General features: G+C 44.7%; 1 protein-coding gene across 2 annotated transcripts; it reads right to left on the bottom strand.

Moving 5' to 3' along the window:
- Positions 1-217: 217 nt before the first annotated feature.
- Positions 218-5,066, bottom strand: LOC125527197 (long chain base biosynthesis protein 1a-like). Of its 2 annotated transcripts, none has more exons than XM_048691745.1 (13): positions 4,909-5,066; positions 4,432-4,578; positions 4,255-4,349; positions 4,053-4,144; positions 2,554-2,647; positions 2,399-2,471; positions 2,178-2,310; positions 1,827-2,001; positions 1,528-1,668; positions 1,366-1,461; positions 1,122-1,263; positions 883-1,010; positions 218-810 (listed from the first exon to the last, which is right to left on the bottom strand). In XM_048691745.1, the coding sequence occupies exons 2-13, from the start codon at positions 4,541-4,543 to the stop codon at positions 634-636; spliced, it is 1,458 nt and encodes a 485-aa protein (XP_048547702.1). In that variant the 5' UTR covers positions 4,544-4,578; positions 4,909-5,066; the 3' UTR covers positions 218-633. The 2 variants fall into 2 exon arrangements, with proteins under 2 accessions (XP_048547702.1, XP_048547701.1); XM_048691744.1 differs by lacking the exon at positions 4,909-5,066 and adding an exon at positions 4,743-4,900.
- Positions 5,067-16,575: the final 11,509 nt, after the last annotated feature.

Consider the following 16,575-nt stretch of genomic DNA (forward strand, 5'->3'; position numbering starts at 1 on the left):
TTGGTGAACAACCATCGCACCGCTGCCGTTGCTGTTCTGCGTCTCTGTCCCGCTCTTCTTCGGGCTGCTAGATCCCGTCATCACAGGTCACGAGCAACCAATCTCTGATGCCAATTGCGAGACGAACCCCGCCCTAAGTAACTCCGGCGATCACCGGAGCAGTGGAAGAGAGAGAGAGAGAGAGAGATTATATTTGCACTGCGAACAACTTTGCAGGTTTTCTATTTATTCTCCTTTTATTTTCAGTCTTTATTTATAGACACTAACAGAAACAACGGAAAATGGGGCACGATCGGGCCGCGAGTGCCGCCATCCCAGCATCCCCATTCGACGCCCTTCATGGCGCCATGACCGTTTAGTCGTGCCATCCCACGATCGGGTCAGGGCGCCGCACAACTAGCTAGCTACGGCCGAGGCGCAGCTCGGTTATTTAACTGACGAAACTGAAGAAAAACAGCTACTGTCGAAACTGAACTTTTCGACACCTAAAACCCTGCTGAACCTGAAGTTTAAGCAGCAACATAGTCCACATGTACATAATTGTTATGTACATATACCAACCACAATCAGGCTACCGTACACAGGGCGTCGAAAACGACCAACGTCTCTTCTCGTCTTTCAAGGAACGTGGAATCAATTGTGGTTTGAAAGGACCGACGCAGAAACCTTCTTCAAGGATGAACACACTTTGGAGATGTCTGATTCCGTGTGACCAGCTGATACGAACAGGCGGATCCCAACCGGGAGCTTGCACCTGTCCAAAGTTGACCTTTTGGATGGGACCACGAAAACTGAATCTTCCTTCAAAGCCTGGTGGAGAAACTATGCATGAATACAAGCTTATGAACATTCATGCTAGTTGCATCTCCAAGTCTAACTTACCTGCCCGGCAATGGTTTCAAGAAGATCTAGGTCAGTGGCCAGAGAACCTGTCGATTTATTCAGCTTGAGGAAGACAATAGGTGACAGAACATGGCTAGAAATCTGAAGCCCCGGTGTACCTGACAGTCCTGCAATCAAATCAAATACATCAAGGTGGGTGACCATACAACAGGTAGCAGGCTTATACCATGAGTTCCGCGACTGTAGTACTAGTTAAATGTCAAGAGAAGCATCTTTACCTTTATGCAGAAGAGCAACATTGCTCCTTAGTTTGGTCAGAACTGAAGGATTCTCTTCCAGGTAGTTGACAGCAGAAATTGCAGCACTGGCAAGATAGGGCGGCAAAGAGGCAGAGAAGACATAGCCAGCGCTGCTTAGACGCTGCAAAAATGTAACACCTTAATCATCCAAATCTCCAAATGTTTAACAACAAAAGTTCAGTTTATCTCAACTGATGTTTTAGCAATCTGAATTTGCATCTACCTGATGATCAACAACTCTGGCGCTTCCTGTGCAGAAGCCACCGTCGCTAGCTAATGCATTTCCCATTGCAGCAGTGATGATATCAATTTTGTCAATCTGCACAATGTTAGGAAATTTCAGAAATAGAAAGAACAAGGCTAGGAGTAAGCACCAAACACTCACTGGAACCCCATAATGTTCAGCAAGGCCCCTTCCAGACTTGCCAAGCACACCAAACGAATGGCTCTCCTCCAGAATAACACGGAACCTATATTTGTCCCTCAATTTGATTATCTCATCCAAGGGGGCAATGTGACCAGAATTCTGCAGTTCACCACAAGAGAGGGTTTCATCCCAAGGTTTATAACTACAATATTTCGTGGGTTTACAAGAGAGGGTCTCATTTTTATAGTTGAACTCCTAAAAAAATACGGAAAATCCTACACTTATTTAATATAAAATAGTCACTAAAAGAAGCACACCTGGTAGATAGATTCCACAACAATGTAGCGTCTAATCTTCTCACTACGTTTATTTCCACAAGTAATTTTTTCCAAAGTGTGAGCGAGGGATGCCATATCATTATGCTCGAAATAAACAACAGTACTTCTGGAGAGATAGAGTCCATTTTGCACTGCCCAGTGAACACCCTCATCACTACAACGCACATATGAAAATGGTTTCAGCTAGAGAGGAAAAAATGACCTTCAATGCCAAGTACTAGCCATGTTTGTCAAACTGAAAAGTAAGAACAACTGCATGTCTGAAGATGATATGGTATAGTTCATATATATTCACAAAAAGATTTAAAAAAAAAAGGACAGTTTACTCACGCCACTATGATATCTCCTTTCTTACAAAAGGCAGGTATCACACTGAATATTGTAGATATCCCATATGAATACAAAATGGAGTCTGGGGTTCCCAGGAAGTTAGCTATTTTTGCCTCGCAGTCAAGGTGGACATCTGCAAGTGTTCCACGTTCAAAAACTAAGCTCCTTCATATGTGCAATAGAGGTAATTAGCTGTGAACCTGAACAGGGAATATACAGACCAATTGTTCCATAAAAGCCACGTGGACCGCATGATCCAACGCCATATTTTTTCAACGCACCAACACAGGAATCCTACAATTCACTCTCACCGATCAGATATTCCGGACAAATATAGTTGTCAAAAATACTGGCAAACAGCACTGTTTTCTCTTACAGTAATTTTCTCGTTGCCAATTAAACCAAGGTAGTTTGCTGATGCAAAGTTCACAACTTCCTTCCCATCAATGGTCGTATGTGGTCCAGCAGCACTGTATAAGAAATCAACAGATATCAGTGTTAATTATGGCCCTCAAAAGTCAAGACAGATTATAGATCCCCCACAAATAAAGTACATATCATACATTTTCAAATTTATTGTTCGCAAACATTTTCAAAATTTTCATTCGTGGACATTTATTAAAGTCACGAATCACAAATTTTTTTAATAAATATTTTTTAGTTTAACTTTCGTGAACTTTTTTTAAAGTCGCGAATCAAAATTATTTTTTTAAAGTTCACAACTTAAAAAAAATGTTCGCGAATCACAAATATTTTTCAAATTTATCGTTCACAATTTTTTTTAAACTGGTGGAAAAATAGTTTTCAAATTAATCATTCACCACATTTTCAAATTTATCGTTTGCAAGCATTTTCAAAAAAAATCGTGGACATTTTTTTCAAGCCACGAATCATAAATATTTTTTAATTTATCGTTCGCGAACTTTTTTTAAAGTCGTGAATCACAATTTTTTTAATGTTCACAACTTTAAAAAAATGTTCACGAATCAAAACTATTTTTAAAATTTATCGTTCTCGACCTTTTTTTTAATTCCGTGAATAAATACTTTTCAAATTAATCATTCACGAACATTTTTCAATTTATCATTCAAAAACATTTTCAAATTTTTTGTTCCTGGACATTTTTTTAAAGTCACTAATCACAAATATTTTTAATTTATCGTTTGCGAACATTTTTTTAAACTCGCGGATCACGAATATATTTTTTGAAACGTTCGCGAACATTTTTTGAAAGTCGTGAACAAATAGTTTTCATATTTATCGTTCACGAACATTTTTTAAAGTCACGAATCACATATATTTTTAAAGTCGTCAACAAATTTATCGCCCTTGACCGTTAGAAGGAGAAAACCGGGCAGCTGGCCGGTTCAGATGACCTGTGCGACCTATCTGCTCCCGTAATGCAAGTTCTATGACGAGTTTTTCCGATTTGCAAGTACCGTGACTTAAGTGCACCCGCAACGCAAGTTTTCGAACCGCCGGTGCCATTTACTCCTATTTGATCAAGTTGTATATATCTACATTTCATATTTCATCGATCTCAGGAAATGAATTTAAAATAGATTGAAAATCAAATACAAGAAAAAACTATAGAATGCTACCTGGCGATAGTGAGCTTTGATAAAATAGTAAGATCATTTGCATATACTTGTGTGAGTGCTTTTCTTCCATTATCTATTTCTATTGCATAACTGAGACAAAGGACAAAATAAGATGTTCTAGGGTAGGAATTACTCAACAGAGCAATGCCAAAGCGAGGGGTTTGCAAATTCCTAAAATCTATAGTTGTGCAGGCACTTGTGGCATTGTTGTAATACCGAAACAAATAAAAGAAGAAGAAAAAACTATATTTACAAATGAAGCCATCGCACAAACCTTTCCAAGATTGGTGTGTCAATTTGGGGACCCTCTTTGATTGGAGGACATAAAGGTTCTGGTTCCCATTCATCACATAGCTCATCAACTTCCTATGGAGATAAAATAGAAAATTATTGCCAAAATATTTCATGGAGCGATGACCAAAACCAGCACTTTTAACATGTACAGACAACAGTCAATGGACACAGAAAGACTGTACCTTCTCGCAAAGTGGCTTCTTTGGAGGTTTGTAGCTCTTTCTGGAAAGCTGAAACACAATGAACGCAATAAGTAGTCCTCCCGCAACCAAGTAACCTACAAATTTACACCACTCAAAATGTCAAAAACTGTATCACATAACAGAATTTTAGTTGACAGATAGAAGAGGCTAGCTTACCATCGATATGAACCCCGAAGACGACTGCACAGGCAACAGGTGTGTTGAATGCAGCTGAGACACGATCAATCACCGCTGTTGTGGCATTCACAATTGGCAATGTAAAGTCCATCTCCTAAATCCTAACTCTATGCGAGCCTTTCAAACCTGCCAAGCAAACGACGCTCCGTAACTCAATCTACCAGAAAAAAGCAGAACGTATCCTTAAAGTCTACACAAATCTGACGTCAAAGATTGAACAAACACAAGGCGATCTTGTTTAACTAAGACTATTTTTACAACAATAACACGCGCTTGGATCGCTATGTCACCTGCATCGAGCGAACGTTTCAGTGAGATAAATTAAAGCTGAAGAAGGCCTTGACCCAAAACCCAGACGGCTCTTGATCATGCAGCGTTTGGTTTTGTTGGGATGGAATTGGGAATTGGGCTTGGGAATGTGAAATTCAAGAGAACAAGAAACATAGCACTTCTCACCTGATCTTATACTCTCGGACAAGAAAAAGACCAGGCTCAGCTCCTAGCACACAACCGGCAGTCCACATGCATGACTTGATCGCAGCATTGATAATTTTGTAGATTGTATTATATGCATCTTGTGTGGACCTCCTTCGGCGTGCGTTATGTTTGAGTGCTGGAAAGATTTTATTAATTTTCGTCAGTACGCCCATAAGAGAATGCTAGATCCAACTACCAGCCGGTCCACTTGAATATGGAGCCTGGGAAGCAAGTAGCAAGCGTAATCTCATCCTGTAAATAAAATAACGGACCTTCGTGGCGTCACATTATTATGCATCGTACAGTGAGAGATTCATTGATGTATATTGTAGTACTATTGATAATAAGCCGATGTGGCACAACAAATTAATAAAGAGAGGTCATATGAGTATCATGCTCTATTATTGTATCATGGCACATATATCAGGAAAAAAATAACAAAAATAGACCTTGTAAATAGCTTTACATTGGGATTTTAGAAATAAATAAAATGACAAGTTGGCATAGTATGAAGCACAACTCAAGAAGATCGTCTTCGGGCGGATGTGCAAGCTGCATGCTACGAGCAAGTTTTGTGCCGCTATCATGGCTGCATAGTTCTTGGCCGAAGCCTTGAGAAAGGCGACCTTGTTCTTCGGCGCTTCAAGTCCGCCAAGAATTCAAACAAGCTGATGGCAAGGTGGGAAGGTCCTTACCGGGTAGCACGAGTCACCAGACCTGGTGCAGTCCGTCTGGAGACCGAAGATGGCATCGAATTGCAGAACTCATGGAATACTGAGCATCTTCACAAGTTCTACGCATGAGGAGCAATTGTCGGGCCTCCCGGCAACCCATTTTGTACGAACCTTATCGGCAAGACATGTAACCCTTTATACAAAGCCAGGCACAGATCCGGTGCATCAGTGAAATAAAGTTATATGTATTTCCCAACTTTTTGTCAACATACATATTTACTTATGTATATTTGCATGTGATGTTGTTTTGTGCTTTGCCTTGTATGGAATGGTTAATGAACTGTCAAGGTCTCCCACCACTCTTTTCTGTTGTTTCATTATCTCAAAGGAGGAAAGAGTTCCAAGCTTGGAAGTTTGCCGGGGGGAGTGATGGTTTGGATACCACCCAGTTTCGTTGAAGTGATCATTTTGTGCGACAAAGAATGCAGTACAAGGAAAAACTAAGTTGAAGAACTTTGAAACAAATTCCTTGTTACATTGGCAATTTCCCTTGAATCATTTAATCTTTGTAGGAGAAACATCCACGCGAAGGAATCTTGGCGTGATCACTTGCACTCTTATTTTGTTTCGAGTCCGCTCGACAACATAACTAGCTGCATTGGGACCGTCAAAGGTAAAACTTGTCGGCATGTGACATTTCCAACAGGATGCAAAGGATCCGTTCCTCAGGCGCTCGTGGAAAGTGCGCGCACCGGCAAGCCTCCGGCAAGCGTAGGGTATGAAAATCATGCAAAGACAAGATAAAACAATGGAGATTGCTGGCATTCATTCATCAAAGCAAGTTGTATTACATCTGTTGGAAATATGCCCTAGAGGCAATAATAGAGTGATAATTATTACATTTCCTTAATCATGATAAAGGTTTATTATTCATGCTTTAATTGTATTGACCGAAAACTTAAATACATGTCTGCATACATAAACAAATACAATGTCCCTAGTGAGCCTCTAGTAGACTAGCTCACTAATCAAAGATGGTCAAGGTTTCCTAACCATAGACATGAGTTTTCATTTGATAACGGGATCATATACTTAGGAGAAAGATGTGATGGACAAGACCTAAAGGAAATATATTGCCAAAGAACATGTACGAGTCGAACAAAATCCTCGGTTCACTTAAGATGCCGTATGAGCAAATACATGCTTGTCCAAACAGATGCATGTTATTTATAAATGAACATAAAGATACGAATTATTGTGTCAAGTGCAAATCCTCTAGGTATATTGAGGTAATAGATGATGATGGTAGCAAGAGGCAGCTCACAATTGCCGTCCATATCCTTCGATATCTTTCATTCACAGAAAGGATCTAGAGGCTTTATATGACCGAGGAAACTGCCCAATATATGAGATGGGCCGCCGATGGGAAGATGTACAATACAAAAAAGATGCAACATCCACGGGATGGTGATGCATGGAAGAAGTTTGTTGAAAATCATAAGAAAACAGATGACTGGAAGAGTGTAGCTGTTGGGATAACAACCGACGGGTTCAATCCATATGGTTTGATGGCTGCCATATACAGTTGTTGGCCAGTATATGTTATCCCCCTGGATCTGCCCCCTGGCGTTTGCATGCAACGACATCACATGTTCATGACGTTGATAATTCTAGGTCCTAACTATCCCGGGAAGCATATGAGTGTGTATATGGAGCCATTGCTGGACGACTTACTTGTTGCTTGGAACAACGGGGTCCGGACATATGATGTCGTTTCAAAGAAGCACTTCAATATGCATATCTGGTACCACACATCGCTACATGACCTACCGGCGCGTGAGATATATTGTGGTTGGTGTGTAAAGGGGAAGTGGCCTTGCCCAGTGTGTCGACAGCGTGTGACTTTCATTTGGATGGCTAAGGGTCACAAGTATGTATGCTTTGACCAACATCGGCAGTTCCTTCCTCTTGATCACCCATACAGACAAGACATTGTGCACTTCCAAAAAGGTGTTACTGTTGTTGACCCGCCACCACCTATTATGACCGGTACCCAGCTTAAGGATGAGTTAGATGCTCTCGAGGAAAAGCTCGATGGGAAGGTTTTGTGGGATATGGAGAGACACACCAGTGGACTCACATTCCAAGCTTATGGAGGCTCCCTTACTTTAAAGATATTCTACCTCCACACAACATTGATGTAATGCACACTGAAAAGAATATTGCGGAGGCCTTACTTGGCACGCTTCTCAACACCGAGAAGTCAAAGGATAACATTCAGGCTAGGATCGATCAAGCCCAACTATGCAACAGGCAAAATTAAATTTGGTGCCTCGTGCAAAAGGTAATGCTAGGAAGAAGCCACCAGCCCCTTTCACCCCTTCAATGCCCCAAAGGAAGGAAATTCTCCAATGGATTGTGAACAAATTGTACTTCCCTGATGGATATGCAGCTAAGATCATGAGGGGAGTGAATATGGCTACAAAGCGAATAGGAGGAGTCAAGAGTCATGACTACCATGTATGGCTTGAGAGGATAATGTATGTGATGATTCGAGGGTATGTCAGAGAGCATATATTTGGCGAGTGCTGGCGAGTGCTACTTCTTCCGCCAGCTTTGTGCCAAAGAACTAGATTATGAAGTGGTTGCAAAGTTGGAGGAACAAGCACCTGAGTTGCTATGCAAGTTAGAGAGGATATTTCCGCCAGGTTTCTTTAATCCGATGCAACATATGATCTTACATCTCGCGTATGAGGCTAGAATGGGAGGACCTGTGCAGTTCCGATGGCAGTATGCACCTGAACGAGAGTTCAAGCATCTTCGTGGTAAATGTAAGAATAAAGCCCGCATTGAAGCCTCCATAGCCGAGGCATACCTAAACGAGGAGGTGGCCATGACCACGACAAAGTACTATCATGACAGTATTCAGACTAGGTTAAATCCAGCTCCTCGTTACAAGTGGATTGAAGGCCAAGGTGGCAAAGCAAGTGGATCGAAGCGCAAGAACTTTTCACCTAATGAGTGGTCAGCTATTATGATCAATGTCTTGACCAACATGGAATAAGTGCAACCGTACATAAAGTAAGTGTAGAACACCTTTATTGACAACTACTCACTAGTCATGAGTTTTAACTCGAATTCTTCCCATTGTTAGAGAATTCCAGAACGAATTCTGGAAGCTACCATGGCCCCCTAGCGACGAAGAATCAGCAAACCTTCTTGAAGATACCAATGCTGATGGTGGTTTCATTTCTTGGTTCTCAAGAATAGTAACTTCTCTAACTTTATGTTTACTTCAAGTTGATCTTACTTGCCGGTAATGCTTCCACTAATGAACCAGACAATCTCCTATTAATCTTGTAGGCATATCAGGAGGTTGATATGGACGCCAAAGTGAGAGAAGTAGCCAAAGGTTTTGAATACGAGGCCAAGTCATTTAAGGCTTACGGCATGAATGGGTATCGCTTCCACACTAATAAACACACACGTGAGAGGCCCAACTGAAGGTCAATAAATAGTGCGGTCTATTGTCTAGGGACAGATGGACGTCACTACTATGGAACCATCGAAGAAATTTATGAGCTGCAGTATTGTGGTTTACAAGGTGGGAAGCCCATCGTATTCAGATGTCGTTGGCTCAATCCTCAGAAAGTGAGACAAACCCCTAGTATTGGCTTGGTCGAAGTTGAATGAGCATTGAAATATGCAGGAAATGATGTCTATCTTATGGCTCAACAGGCTACACTAGTGTTTTTTCTCCCATACGCGTGCACATCTACGGAATATATGGATCTCTTGAAGTGGGATGTCGTGTACAAGGTACCCCCGCATATCAAGGTACCTACCCCAAACAAGGACGATTACCATATAAACCCTAACACATACGAGGGAGAGTTCTTTCAAGAAGTAGACACACACGAAGACGAAGATGATGCAGAGGAAGATGATGGCGTGCATCACGAAGATGATGCTATGGAACATGAGGCCATGGATAAAATGGAAGTAGATAATGCGGAGGACGAATACGAGGATGTTTCTAACCCTCGAGATTTGGCATTACTTATGCAATGGCACATGGGGCTAGATGAGGATGAGGGCGCCCCCTGAAGACTTCGAGGATGAATATATGAACGGGCGTGATAGCGATGATGAAAGCCCTGATCCAAATGTTGCACCTAATATTGACCGTTATTTCTAACAACTCCATGTAATCGTGTGAGAACTCTATGCACTACTAGAAAAAGGGCTATAGATGGGATTGACACTAATGGCGCACCAGACAAGCGGTGCGCCATTAGTATATACTAATGGCGCACCACCTTCTGATACGCCATTAGAGTTGAAACTACTAACGGCGCACCTGGCCCAGGGTGCGCCATTAGTATCAAATTTTTTTTTGAACTAGTGCGCCTGTCCAAACATACTAATGGCGCATCCAGACACAGTGCGCCATTACTAGCTGTAACTAGTAATGGCGCACCGGTCGGAAAGTGTGCCACTAATGTTGTTTTTTTATTATATTTTTATTCCTTTTTTTGCAAAACTACTAATGGCGCACTGTTCCACCGTGCGCCATTACTAGTTTAAACTAGTAATGGCGCACTGTTGAACAGTGCGCCATTAGTATGTTTTTTTTATATTTTTTATTCCTTTTTTTGCAAAACTACTAATGGCGCACTGTTTCACCGTGCGCCATTACTAGTTTAAACTAGTAATGGCACACTGTTGAACAGTGCGCCATTAGTATGTTTTCTTTTTTTTCTTTTGCAAAACTACTAATGGCGCACCACCAGAAGGTGCGCCATTAGTAACCTGGATTACTAATGGCGCATTTAGAGTTGGTGCGCCATTAGTAAGTGGGCAGCAACAAGATATTTTGGACAGCCTCTCCTACCCACACTAACTTTCTCCCAACTTCATTCTCTCCACCTCCTCCTTGTCTCGGGTGCCTCCTCTTTTTCACCTCATTTCCACCATAGATTCATTCAATTTAAGTGGTTAAATTACCTTGTTTTGATAGGTAAGTAAGGGGGGAAGCTATATTTATGTTGTTCTCCCTACATGCACTTTTTATGGCCTAGCTAGATCTATGTATGTTCGTGGTGTTGCATATGTTTGTGGTGTTGCATATGTGTTTGTGTTTGGAGGTGTACCGGTATTTGAAATGCGATAGTTGCCAATATTTTGCCGGAATGTTGATTCATTTCCGTTTCGGCGAGAATTTTGGCATTAAGCATTCTTTTTGGTCCTATTTTTAGGGAAAGTCATGCAAAAATTTTTCTTGGTTCTAAAATATCATTTTGCTCTACCCCGCAGGCGACCATGGTCCGAGATGCTTCAAAAGAACGAGATGGAGATAAGATGTCCATGTCGAAGATGCAAGCTGAAGAGCCTTATTGCGGACCCGGAATCCGGGCAGGTGCGGGACCACCTGCTCTTGCGTGGTTTCATGGATGGCTATCGGTGGCAAGGTGATGAAGATGACTACGAAGTCGTCCATGGGGGCCGGGCAAGAAATGAGGAAGGGCAGCAAGACAACCACCACGGCTCGGGCGGGCGAGAAGACTTAGAATCCCCAGGAGATGATCACGACGGTGATGCTGTACACAGTCATCATGTAGAAGATGCAGGACATGATGATGAGGAAGTTGTCGGAGTAGACGACGGGAATGATCGTGAAGATGATGATGCCGGTGGAGCAGATGACGCTGGACCATCGATGGGCTGGGTGCAGGACCCTCATATTCAAGAGCTGCTTCTCAAGCAGACGGATAACGCAAGAGCTGTCGCCCGAGAGAAAGCCAAGATGGATCAACTTGAGTTAGACGCGGTTACTCCATTGTATGAAGGATGCAAGCCCAAGGATACCCGCCTGAAAGTAACGCTCATGGCTCTGGAGATGAAGGTAAAGCACAAAATGACCGACGCATGCTTCGACGAGAACATGTCATTCTGGCACGAACGTCTTCCCAAGGGGAACAAGTGCCCGACCAGTTTGGAGGAGGCGAAGAAAATCGTGTGTCCTCTGGATTTACCGCACGTGAAATACCATGTGCGCATGAACAATTGCATCATTTATCGGGACGAGCACGCGGAGTCTACCATATGTCCGGTGTGCGGCGTCACTTGATACAAGAAGAGGAAGAAAGCTCCTCGAAAAGTGGTGTGGTACTTTCCGATCACTCCTCGTCTGCAGCGGTATTTCGCGGACCCTAAGGTAGCAAAGCTCCTGCGTTGGCATGCGGATAGGGAGGAGAAGAAGCGAGAAGATGACGCAAATGATCCGGAGATAGATAAAAAAGACAAGATGCTGAGTCACCCTAAGGATGCGAGCCAGTGGCAAGCGTTGAGCTTCGAAGACCCAGAATTTGGGAACGATCCAAGGAACATCGTGCTGGGCGCGAGCACCGATGGAGTCAATCCGTTTGGCAGCCAGAGAAGCACACATAGCACCTGGCCTGTGTTTGTGTGGATGTACAACCTTCCCCCCTGGTTGTGCATGAAGAGGAAGTACATTCACATGAGTATGCTAATTGAAGGACCGAAACAACCAGGGAACGACATCAATCTGTATCTGGGGCTGCTGAAAGAGGAGCTTGACAAGCTGTGGAAAATGCCAGCCAATACGTGGGACGCCGCAGAGAAAGAATATTTCCCTATGAGAGCCGCGCTGCTCACGACGGTGCACGACTATCTCGGTTACGGATATGTCGCGGGGCAGGTGGTCCACGGATTTTCTGGATGCGTCAGGTGCATGGATGACACAACTTATCGCCAGCTAGATAGAGATCCCGGGTCTTCGAAAACCGTGTTCATGGGACATCGAAGGTGGCTTCGCGACGATGACCCGTGGAGAAAACGCAAGGATCTATTCGATGGTGAAACCGAACCCCGAGGACGCCCGCGTACGAGGAGCGGCGAGGAAATAGACGAGCTGTTGAAAAATTGGAAAGACTGCCCACTGCCGGAAAAGAAGCAAAAGGCGCCAGAGCCGGGAAAGAAGCGAAAGGCGCCAGAGCCGCTGCTGAAGGTATGGAAAAAGAGGTCTGTTTTCTGGGACTTGCCGTACTAGAAGATCCACCGTGTGCCTCACAGCCTTGATGTCATGCATATCACGAAGAACGTGTGCGAGAGTCTGCTTGGTACCCTGCTCAACATGCCAGAGAGGACCAAAGATGGGCCGAAAGCAAGGGCAGACTTGAAATCAATGGGCATCAGGCAGGAGCTTCACGCTATATATGATGATGATGATGATGATGATGAGGCGAAGCAGGACACGGAAAGTCGTCGCAAAGGCAAAAAGGCCAAGAAGACCGGAAATGACTACCCTCCCGCGTGCTTCACTCTAAGTCAGGAGGAGATCGAGCAGTTTTTCACCTGCCTCGTAGGAGTAAATCTTCCTTACGGTTACGCGGGGAAGATAAGCAGATACCTAGACCCAGCGAAGCTGAAGTTCAGCGGGATGAAGTCTCACGACTGTCACGTGCTGATGACGCAGATACTTCCAGTTGCAATCCGTGGGATCATGGACGCGCACGTCCGTGAGACCCTATTTGGCCTATGCAACTTTTTCGACGTCATCTCTCGGAAGTCTGTTGGCGTGAGGCAACTCAGAAGGCTACAGGAAGAGATCGTGGTGATACTATGCGAGCTTGAGATGTAGTTCCCGCCCGCATTCTTCGACGTTATGGTGCATCTGCTGGTCCATATCGTGGACGATATCATCCAACTCGGGCCGACGTTCCTGCACAGCATGATGCCGTTCGAAAGGATGAATGGTGTCATCAAAGGATACGTTCGCAACATGTCACGTCCAGAGGGAAGCATAGCCAGGGGCTTTCTGACCGAAGAGTGCATCTCCTACTGCACGAATTATCTAGGCATCGAGAACCCCGTTGGTCTGCCCATCAACAGGCACCTCGGCAGGCTCGCTGGATGGGGTCACCGTGAGGGTCGTCGCGAAATGCATGTCGACTTCGAGGGTTGACTCGCCGACTTTGAAAGAGCAAACCTAGTCGCGCTACAACACATAGACGTGGTCGATCCTTGGGTGGTACAGCACAAAACCTTTATTAAGAAGACGTACAATGACCGAGGCCAACAGAGGACGGACGGAGATATACTCAAAGAGCACAACTCATGTTTCACGCGTTGGTTCAAGCAGAAGCTTCTGTCGTACCTTTACATGAGGATTCTTCCGCGGAAGAACAACTCATATTCGCCTTGTCACAGGGCGCCGAGCACAACCTGATGACCTATGAGGCGTACGATATCAACGGCTACACATTCTACACCGAGGCCAAGGACATGAAGAGGGATGGTTATCAGAACTCCGGGGTAACGGTGGAATCCTACACCGGTAACGACAAGGACAGATACTACGGAAGGATTGAGGAGATCTGGGAGCTGAGCTACGCTGGAGAGAAGGTCCCGATGTTCCGTGTCAGATGGGCCAAGAGCGTCCTAAAAGAAGACCGGTATTTCACCACCATGGTTATACCCGAAGCCAAATCCAAGACCGCGGCGCAAACGTCACCACGAAAAATGAGCCATGGGTACTGGCTTCCCAAGTGGACCAATGCTTCTTCATTACCGACCCGTCAAAGCCCAGTCGTGTTGTCGTGAGGAGAGGCAAAAGGAAGATCATCGGAATGGATGGAGTAGCCAATGAGCAAGACTTCGACAAGTACGGTGACCCGAGGATCGAACATGACGACGATGATGAAGTAGCAGCATACACCACAAGAAGAAGCAGGACCACCCTACCTAAAGGACGTCCGTTCCACAGAAGAACTCCAGTTGTGAGAAAGAAGGGCAAGAATATTGTGAACAGATAGCTAGCTAAGATCGATTGTATTTAAATCGTAGCCTTCATTTCTCGATTGTATTTCATGGGCACTTTTTGAACTATCATGAATATTTTTAAATTTCATGTACACTCGATCTCGATCCCCCTCCATCTCGATCGCTATCCCACCTCGCCAGATCCGGTCCCCCTCGCCGCCGAGCACCCCCCGGTCCACCGGCCGCCGCCGCCGACCCCCCGCACCCCTCCCCTACTCAACCGCCGCCGCCGACCCCCCGCACCCCGCGCACCCTCCCCCGCTTCACCGGCATTACTGTTTGATGATATTTTTTAAAAAATTATTACTGTCTTATAAAAAAAAATTACTGTTATGATTTAAACAAGTTTGAACATATTTAAACACAAATAAGTATTAAACAACATTTTAAATGCATAAAAAAATTGTGGAGCCTGGGAATCGAACCTAAGACCTCCTGGTGTGAGAACTGGCTACTGACCAATCGAGCTAGTAGAGGGAACTTGGTGTGGATCAGGTCAGGTGGAAGATAACCTGTTGGCTCGAGCAGAAATAAAAAAAAAATACTAATGGCGCACCACGGTGAGGTGCGCCATTAGTATGGATGTACTTATGGCGCACCGAGGGGTGGTGCGCCATTAGTATTGTGCCATTGCTATAAGAAAAAAAAACTACTAATGGCGCACCACGGTGAGGTGCGCCATTAGTATGGATGTACTTATGGCGCACCGAGGGGTGGTGCGCCATTAGTATTGTGCCATTGCTATAAGAAAAAAAAACTACTAATGGCGCACCACGGTGAGGTGCGCCATTAGTATGGATGTACTTATGGCGCACCGAGGGGTGGTGCGCCATTAGTATTGTGCCATTGCTATAAGAAAAAAAAACTACTAATGGCGCACCACGGTGAGGTGCGCCATTAGTATGGATGTACTTATGGCGCACCGAGGGGTGGTGCGCCATTAGTATTGTGCCGCCCCCATCCATATTTCCTCCCCGGCCCAATTAACCTATCCCCTCTCTCTCCCTCGCCCTTGCCCTCGATCCCCTTCCCCTCTCCTCTCCCGACGCCGCTGCCCCGCCGCCTCGACGCCTCGACGCCGCTGCCCCGCCGCCTTGACGCCGCCTCGACGCCGCCCCGACGCCGCTGCCCCGCCGCCTCGACGCCTCGACGCCGCCCCGACGCCGCCTCGACGCCTCGACGCCGCTGCCCCGCCGCCTCGACGCCGCCTCGACGCCGCCCCGACGCCGCTGCCCCGCCGCCTCATCAGCCCAAGTAAGTTCTCCTCCTTCTTCTTCTTTTAGATCCATTAGGGTTCCTCCCTCTCACGCTTACATTGTCCATGCCGCATTCCAAGGCCTGCTGCAACTTATATCTTCAGACCAGAGACACAAATCTCAAACTTTTATAGTTCCTTCTTCACAAAACTGCACATTCATCTCCAGCTTGTTGTCTTGTCTTGATGATTGATTCCAACACTTAACTTTCAGTTTTGCAGGCAACAGGGAAGAGATCCATTTGGGGGGGAGGTAGGTACACCAAAGAGTTTCAGGTTTCAGACTCAGACTTGTATTGGCAACGGAAATTCAGAGTTTCAGGTTTGCAACTCACGCCCACACGTGTAGTTAGCTTTTCGGTATCGCTGGTCTGGCTGGCTGTTGCTCTATATGGTCAAGATATATAATCTATCTTGTAATTGTTGCTACATTTGCGTTTTCTCAAGATGCAAGTTCAGTACCTCGCTCTGCTTTAGTTGATGAACTCCACAAATGCAATCCGAGCTGATTGTAGGTCTTTCTCTTCTTCTGCATAATCATGGAAATGGTCCATCCTTGTTACGTACTATACATGGGAGGGCAGGGAATATACATATGTGTGTGTTATGTATGCATGTATGTATGTGTAGTTAACTTGAGCGTTTCTGGTCTGGCTGGCTTTTTCACCACCTCCAAGAAATATTCTATCTTCCATTGTTTCTACATTACTATTATTATCTTCTCAAGATATTCAAGTCCAGTACCTCGTCCTTAGAGGCAAAGGATGGTCTGCTCTTGTCTTCTATATTTACTTACGGGGACAAAAAGGATCGCTCCGGTTTGGATTCGTAGAATGGGACGACAATCCTTTGCTGCCAAATAAGCTCCTCCTC

This window comes from Triticum urartu, unplaced genomic scaffold (assembly GCF_003073215.2).
Source record: "Triticum urartu cultivar G1812 unplaced genomic scaffold, Tu2.1 TuUngrouped_contig_322, whole genome shotgun sequence".
Classification (NCBI taxonomy): Eukaryota; Viridiplantae; Streptophyta; class Magnoliopsida; order Poales; family Poaceae; genus Triticum; species Triticum urartu.